The sequence below is a fragment of the Battus philenor genome, unplaced genomic scaffold, assembly GCF_028537555.1.
Source record: "Battus philenor isolate CCGP_79_NKW_IND1 unplaced genomic scaffold, ilBatPhil1.0.hap1 SCAF_29, whole genome shotgun sequence".
NCBI lineage: Eukaryota > Metazoa > Arthropoda > Insecta > Lepidoptera > Papilionidae > Battus > Battus philenor.
In genome coordinates, this window is record NW_027181692.1 from 2,871,145 (window position 1) to 2,879,555 (window position 8,411).

An 8,411-nucleotide genomic window follows, 5' to 3' on the forward strand; every position below is an offset into this window, starting at 1 on the left:
ATTGCGAAGGTTATCTCCGTTCAAGGTAACAAGGATTATTTGCTAAGAGCAAAATTTCTTATTTAATCTGTCGCGATGTTTTTTTATCGGTTTGTCGTTTTGGCGGGAATACAACTTTTTTGGTTATGAAATGGCGACGTGATTGTTGTTATTTGATATGTCAGTTTTAATAATGTGTTGCTGTTTGTACAAAATTAAAGAATAAATTAGAAATTATTGTATGATATTTATTTAATAATTAATGAAAGTTTACAGATTAATTAAAATTTGGCTAATATATATACCAATGAAATTTAATAATTCTTTAATAACAAACTTCCACAAATAAATTTGAAAATATGAAATAAAATATAATCAAATTAAAAAGTAGATATTGCACTACACTCAACTATTTTATACAATTTTAAAATAATGCAACTCATGAATAAAGCTTTTTTACACGATTTTTTTTATTTCAGAACGAAACCTCTTATTTTTTTTTAATTCTAAACGGAGCGTCTGTTAAAATTTCAACGTATTCGTTAAGATTTGTGTAGCTGAATATCAAGAATTATATAAGCAACTTGAAAAATTAAAAAATAGCAGAGGCCATTATTAACGAAAAAAATTCTTGAAACCCAACAGTTATGCTCGACATTTCTGTCGTATTTTTAGTCCATTCCGAAAACGTGCACGCTTGTTATCAAGTAGCGATGAATAGTTCCAAAATTGATTTTTATTCTCAATTCGAATTTTTGTATTTTAAGTTTTATACTTAATGATATAATTGACACCGTTTTTTTAATACTAATGTAATGTGAATTTCATTATCACATATTTTGCACGTTTTTTGGAGAAAATATGTCCAGTTTTTTTTCATCTTACATGATTTTATTTATTTCAGAACGAATCCCCTATTTTTTTTAATTCTAAACGCAGCGTCCGTTAAAGTTTTAACATAATTGTTAAGTTTTGTGTAGCTGGATGTCAAGAATTATGTAAGCAACTTGAGAAATTAAAAAAAAAACCTTCTAACAGACTTTTTGACAACTAAAAACCATCAGAAGTCGTTAATAACGAACGAAATTCTTTATTTGAATCAAATCCGCCAGTTGTCCTACGACTTATCTGACATATCTACTGATGATATTCTTCTACATTTTTAGTTTAGTACGTAATAAACGTGCAAGTTGCTGAATTGATCATTATTTCGAATTTCAATTTATATTTTCGAGAAAATATTATAACAGAGTTTTTAAACTTTCACAATTATTTAAACTTGTGGAACATAACGTCATATTTACTGCATGTCTTATGTATGTTTACATGTTTTATTGCGCGCATTTCTGAGGAACTTATCTACTTGTAAAAAGAGTGGGTGTGATTTAATATACCGCTTTTAATATACCTAACTACACTCATAGCTAAGAGTGCTATTAAAATATTCATTGCACACAAATTGTTTTTTATATTCTTTATATTCCTACAAAATAAGGCAACCTATAATAATTATAATTTGTCTAGCTGATCCCGCAAACCTTGTTTTGCAAAAAAATTTAAGTTTTTAATTAACAAATAAAAAATAAAGGTTGATCGTAGTAAAGGGGGGAAAATTTAGGGTTCTATGTATTTTTGTATGCTGTATCATAAACAAAATAAAAACAAAAAATTTTGTCTGAAAAATAAAAAAAAATTATGGATGGACCACCCTTAACATTTAGGGGGACGAAAAGTAGATTTGTCCGATTCTCCACCCTAGCCGATATGCGCGCTAAGATTCACGAAAATCGGTCGAGCCGTTTCGGGGGAGTTCAATCACGCACACCGTGACACGAAAATTTTATACATTAGAAGATTAAGACATTCATCATCTTCTTACTTAAATTAAAAAAGTGAATTAAATTAAATTACTGAACTAAATACGTGAAAATACATTCTACCTGGCAGTGGTAGCGCAGCGACCAAAACTAAATACTATCAACGATAAGATAATACGGAAAAAAATATGTTAATAATAGAAACCATGTACTAAATAGTCGTGTAGTTGTAGCAACGTACTTGAGGTCTTAGGTCGCGAGTTCAATTCCCGAGATACAATCTTATGTAATTCACTTTATGCGTTAATTATATGTGGTTGCCACTGATCAAGATCAAGTTTCCACACGATTGGCAGCAGCGACCTCTACTTACTATGATACCACACGGAGATTAATAACCCACCTGCTATCCGTGGTGATTATAGTGTATCCCACCATAGATATCTTTTTGGGAGGTCTAAGCCCTGTAGTGGGCGTCTATGGGCTGAAACTAAACTTAGAATCGATGAAGTCACGCGTCCATATAGTTTTGCAATAATTAATAAATTTAAACCTGTTCATTTGAACCAGAAATATATTAGGATTATTGAAACATTCATTGTATTATTCACACGCGCTTACAACTCATTTTTACATAATGACCAACGCCATAGTAAATGCCTCGTGAAATTCTTGGATGCGAGCAGCCCAAGCCGCATTTAAACCCGCACAGCTTTAAAATGAAGTATACCAATATAGGATAGCTCAATCTCATTCAAAAATTTAGTCTAAAATACCGCAATATTTGAAGTGTGGATTCCTTATTGAAATACAGATATTAGGAAATTTATTTTTATATTTTAGGAAAACACAAATTATTATAAAACATAAATTTGCTTTGACAAATAAAACCAACTGACTTAACAAACGTCATGTCAAAAAACCAAAGAGGTCAGGCGCCCACAGAAGAATGGCCTTTGAACAATGTGCGTTTCCTGTGATGACATACGGATCCGATATGTGGTCACTTACAACGGACCTCATAAGAAAGCTCAATATCACTAAGAGAGCAATAGAGAGAGCTATGCTCGGAGTTTGAGAGATAGATCAAATTAGAGAATTCGCAGAAGAATCAAGATTAACGACGTTAGTCGAAGAATTGTTCGTCTCAAGTTGCATTTGGTGGGGCATATCGCTTGTACGACCGATGACTGTTGGGACCGAAAGATTCTCAAGTGGCGACCAGCAGGTAGAAGCGACGTGGGTAAACCCTGCATGATGTGGACCCACGACGTAATTAAAGTCACGGTCAAAGCATAAGACCGGGCATCGTGACGATTTTTGGAAAAGACCTATGCCTAGCAATAGGCGTCCATCGGCTGAAAAGAATTGAGGAAGAATCTTATTCTGGTTAAGAAAAGGACCAATATTTAGCCACTTCCGCACATGCAGTGGTAGTCGTGCAACAAAGTGCAACGCCCACCAGCCCGTTGATAAATGCGTAAAAACACAGAAACATTTGGCACTAATCGGTGTAACATAACTCCTGAAGATGCCCCGTGGAGGGATGAAACACCTGTTGAGTGAATTAACGGTGGCAGTTGTGTGATTTGCATTGTTTGCCGCATACGCATTTATCAGCGGGCTGGTGGGCTGTGCACTTTGTTGCACGACTACCACAGCGGAAGTGGCTACATATCGGTCCTTTTCTTACTTAGGATGGACTTCGGCAAAGTAACCCCTGATTCCGCTTAATACTTATTCTAGTTCTAGTCAAATTAGTCTCTCCTGGCGTTCTTCCCATGATGCACATTAGTGGTTACTACGAATGATCCTATGTGTATGATAGATATAAATATAAAAATAAATACAATAATACAGTTATAATTCTATTATAAGGCTGTCGGATATAATATCTTTCCGCTTAAAGACGAAGGTATGATCTGAGAATAATCCACAATAAACTGAGTTTTTTTTTCGTGGTCACTTTTATAACAACCTTTATAAATAAATAGAGCAATTGATTCTTAAGTTTTATTATCTTTAAAAAATTCAACACAGATACGCTACGATTTTGACATAATTTTATTTAACAAACTTAAATTTATTAAAGATAATTAAGACACTTTTAGGAATGTATTGAAATATTGTAGAAAGTTACACGCAGATTAACTGACTCTTTAAATTATTTCCATATGTATTCAGTGCTATAATTATACAAGTTTTTTTACAGCTGACACTGGCATATTTGAGAATTAAAAAAAAAAACTAATGAACTGCCACCGATGGAGTAGCTGGTGTGACATAAACAAGAGTTTCAGCATACGTCTCCCCATACTGGTTATATGCTCTACATCCGTAATATCCGACGTGGGCTAGAGACACGTTCTTTATCACTAGTTGTCCACGTGTGGGCTCGCCGTCCACGTACAATGTGGTCACAATGACATCATCTGACTGCTGGAAAAGAGATTGACCATCCATTGTCCAGATCATCATAGGGTCAGGCGTGGCTTTGATGCTGAAGGTTATACTGCAGGTTTGCCCCTGGTGAACCATGGTTACTGGCCCTGGAGTGTTAACGAAGGAAGGCTCCTCTGAAACAATTTTTATTTTTAAATCTAAAATATACTTTTAGTCAAATATGCATTAACATGTGCTATTAAATTGTTGATTATTTATAATTATAAATAGTAAGTTACCAACAGCACGGAGCCAGCTAAAAACTCAACAGTTACTCTTATAAAATAAATTTAACAATTTTTCATTTGTACATTATGATATCAATCATATAAATGAGTCAACAAACCATGTTCCACATTTTCACACAATTTTCGATCAACTAAAAACTCTTGAATGCTATAAGATTTAATTAACAACATACTTTTAATTTTAGATTTAAAACAAAACAAAAGATATTAAATAAAGGATATTTAAAATAAAACGTAATTAAGGCGTTGACAGTTTATTTTTTATTCATGTGTCTGTCCCTGTTTTACATTTAATATTTTCAATTATAACGCATAAATAAAATGTTATTCAAAAATATATTTCGAAACAATAGTTAGAATATCAATTTCTTTAAAAACGTATCTCAAGGAATCTTTATTTTTTAGTTATAAATAGCCAGAATATATAATAAATATAAAATATATACCGGTGGCACTATTTCTAAACTATGGAATTAATACTTATTCTCTCGAATAGGCACTTTCGAAATGTCAAAACATTGATTTAAATTTAATTTTTAATTTATTATTCTTTATTGTAAACTCTAGGATACATTTAAATAGTTTTATAATAATAAACAAGAGTACAATGCGCGGTCTTATCACAGGAGGCAATCTCTTACAGGCAACCATAGTATTAAAAAAGTACAAGTATAAATAATGGGATATAAACGATTACAAAGTATACATACATATATGTAAACATACATACGTATATTATATACACATATTTATAATAAATACGGTATGATACATTTTATAAATACAATAATAAATAATAACATCAATTTGGCTCTGAATGCACTTGCCTCAGAAAAAATAAAGAAACGGAGAAAGAAAAAATATTAATTAAAAGATCATATTTTTCCTAATCATTTGTCTAGCAAATATTTCTTAACCATTTTCTAAAAAATACATAGTCAAAATAAAGCTTATTTAAATATGTATTTATATATAGTGTAACATATTTCAATGTTCATGTTTTTCACGTAAATATAATGTTTAGTTCGTAACGTAAAAATTATATTGATATAATTGCTACATTGATCAACCTTCCCTTAAGGTAAACTTTGATTTTTGTCGTAAATTAAGGTGAAATTGCCATTTCCAGCTGTGGACGTGCTAAAACGATGATAATGAGACAAAACGAAAAGATACTCACTGACTACAGTAACCTCGATGTGGTGTCTTCGGGGAGCGGCTACCTTGTTCCTGGCGACGCACGTGTAGACTCCCTCATCTTGTATCCTGGTCTTCCGGATTAAAAGCACTTGTCCTCGACTGTCACCTAAAGCCATGCGACCCTGCGGTATAATATCCAGTTTCCATCCATCTTTCAACCAGGTCACCTGTGGCAAAGGTCTGTAAAAATAATTGCGAGTAAAATTGAGTTTTTTTATGTTAGAAAGACCTTATAAAAATAAAAAATGCAAGATTAATACTTAATCGGAATATTGCTGGCAAACATAGCTGTCGGATGGCCAATTCCACTGCATATTGAATAGAATTCTAAACATATATACGCGATTATCAGGCGGTGGTGATTTACCAGCCGAACAGATGATGATGATAGCTAAAAGTGATCAAATAAGGTGTAAGGTTATGCACAAAGAGTATTTATATAATCCACGACCCCAACGCAATGACAGCGACGAAATTATTGATGACATCCGAATTTAAATCCCACACATAAACTCCCAAACGGCATATACAACTATGTAGACTTCAATGAGTTTATTGATTTATTTGATAAAGTGTTTTATAAATTATAATTCTGCAGATCATCGAGGTCAGAAAAAGTAATTTTATATTTTATCTAAGATGAAAGCAATTAGCAACGGTTAGTACGAATTATCGAGAGGCGACCACGACTCGGTCGATGTGACATGGGTAGGAATCCCACTAGGTGGGTTCACTTCATAGTTAGAGTCGAGAGAAGACGATGGGTGTAGGCAGGTAAGAAGAAGAAGTAAGAATTACCAACCTCCCACTGAAGATACAACATAATTTGATTTCCTCTCCAACGTGTACCAATGCATTCTTGTTTATAAACAATTCCCTTAACCTCGTGGATGAGGAATTAGTTCTAGCTTCCACTTTAACATAATGCTGTGCAGCCAGTTCTCTAACTCCAAGAACTGATGAAGTAACCAGACAAATGTATTTGTAATCCTTCCTTGCATCTTCTTTCATCACGTTTAATAACCAAATACTTCCATCTGATGTTACTACATGGTCACTCTTAACTTCTTCAAATACTTTTGGATCTTTCATAGATTTGAGCTTCCAATCGAAATTCACTGGTGGTTTTGCGTCTACAGGACACTCAAGTTTCAAAGGTTCACCTTCAATAACTGTATGATTTCGGGTTTTATTTTCAAATATATTAAGGTAAGCTTTCTTTACTTCTATAATTCCAGAGCTGGCGACATTTAATTTCCATTTAGCGAAACATTGGTACTCCCCGACGTCTGCACCTGTCGGTTTGGAAAAGACGATGGTGCCATTGTTCTTGTTTGTAACTATGTTCAGGTCAGAGTGGACGTTCAGAGTGTCTCCATTTTTTTCCCATGAATAACTGGAATAGATTGATCATTAAAAATCTGTTATATATATGCCGATTCTTGCCTCGCTTGGCAGATGTGTTGGCAAGTACAGTTTTCTTTTTCAAATATGTTCTGATATTGTTGCCTTTCTTCTATTAATATTTTCTTAATCTGTTTTTACGAAAACCATAAGAGGAGTAGGGATCTCTTCTGTGAGTTATGAAGATGACTATGTTACCAACCAAACTTATCAAAAATTTACGAGGAGGCCTAAATCTAGCAGTGAATGTCGACTGAAATTATGATTATGTTCCAATTAGCTTTATAAAAAGCAATAAGGACTCTCGGTAGTTTAGTAGAAAAGGTTCAGATCACTCACGAGACACGCGGATCAAAGACCAGAGTGGAACAAGGCAAGATCAAGCTTCGAGACGGTTCCATCACCAACCATACGACATGTGGTGATTTCTTCATTATTGGTAGTTGCTCTAAATTCTGGGATGACTCTAAACCTGTAATTTTTTAATATATAAACTACAGGGATCAACTAATTGAAGCCAAGATACGTCATCTTGGCAATGGCATCATAGCAAGCAGAATCGATGGCTGGTCTAGTTCTGCAGTAGAGACCACGTATCGGTAAGCGCAGAGTAGAACATCCACTCAGAAGTTGGACTTCTATTTCTTATCTATTTTTATTGCGAAAGCTTCGCCTTTCCTGGTCTCCTTTTCATTCAGCCTGCCTTGCAGATTGTCCAAGACTCATACGCGTATGAGATTGAGGATATCAGATCTCTTACTAGTCTCATATTTGTAGTGTTAGAAAAACTTCTATCCTGCTATATTCTAGTCAACTTACTCATCGCATTTTTACCACTGGACTTCATCTTTAAATCCTACTCGCATACAAGGGAGACAGGCGACATTATTCAATTCGTTGGAAGATGCTGAATGCCGCTTCTAACAGGTTTTACTGGAAATCTACTATTCTATAAAGGAGGCTTATGTCTAGCAGTAGAGGTCCTGCAGCGGAAATAATAAGGTACCTATTTGTCAGCGTGAACGGGAAATGAAATTTTAAAAGACAAAAATTGATTATGTAAATTGTAAATAAAAAGTATTATAACGTATTATAAAAAAAAAGTATTGTAAATTGTTTATAAAAACCTTATTGTTAATAATTAATTATCGATAGTACATCGATGTTTGTATATCTACAAATAACGATACAACGGTAGCACAGACATCCAATCAGGTAATATAAAAGAATGTAGCGACCCTCCTTCTACCTGTCACGTTGAACCTGCTGTAACTGCAAGGACAAAAGGCGTTACAGAGCGAAAGGGAAAGACAGAAGAATT

General features: G+C 33.8%; 1 protein-coding gene across 1 annotated transcript; it reads right to left on the reverse strand.

Moving 5' to 3' along the window:
• Positions 1–4,043: 4,043 nt before the first annotated feature.
• Positions 4,044–7,937, reverse strand: LOC137926443 (hemolin-like). Its single transcript, XM_068770042.1, has 5 exons — positions 7,910–7,937; positions 7,430–7,562; positions 6,489–7,082; positions 5,667–5,866; positions 4,044–4,372 (listed from the first exon to the last, which is right to left on the reverse strand). The coding sequence occupies exons 1-5, from the start codon at positions 7,935–7,937 to the stop codon at positions 4,044–4,046; spliced, it is 1,284 nt and encodes a 427-aa protein (XP_068626143.1).
• Positions 7,938–8,411: the final 474 nt, after the last annotated feature.

What these genes read in the sequence shown, in the direction of transcription:
- LOC137926443 (XM_068770042.1), bottom strand. Translation starts at nt 7,937, where the DNA reads ATGAAGTCCAGTGGTAAAAATGCGATGA. An exon ending in CAGTGGTAAAAATGCGATGA is followed by an intron (nt 7,563 to 7,909) that starts GTAAGTTGACTA and finishes AAAAAATTACAG; the next exon opens with GTTTAGAGTCATCCCAGAAT. An exon ending in GTCTTTGATCCGCGTGTCTC is followed by an intron (nt 7,083 to 7,429) that starts GTGAGTGATCTG and finishes AATCTATTCCAG; the next exon opens with TTATTCATGGGAAAAAAATG.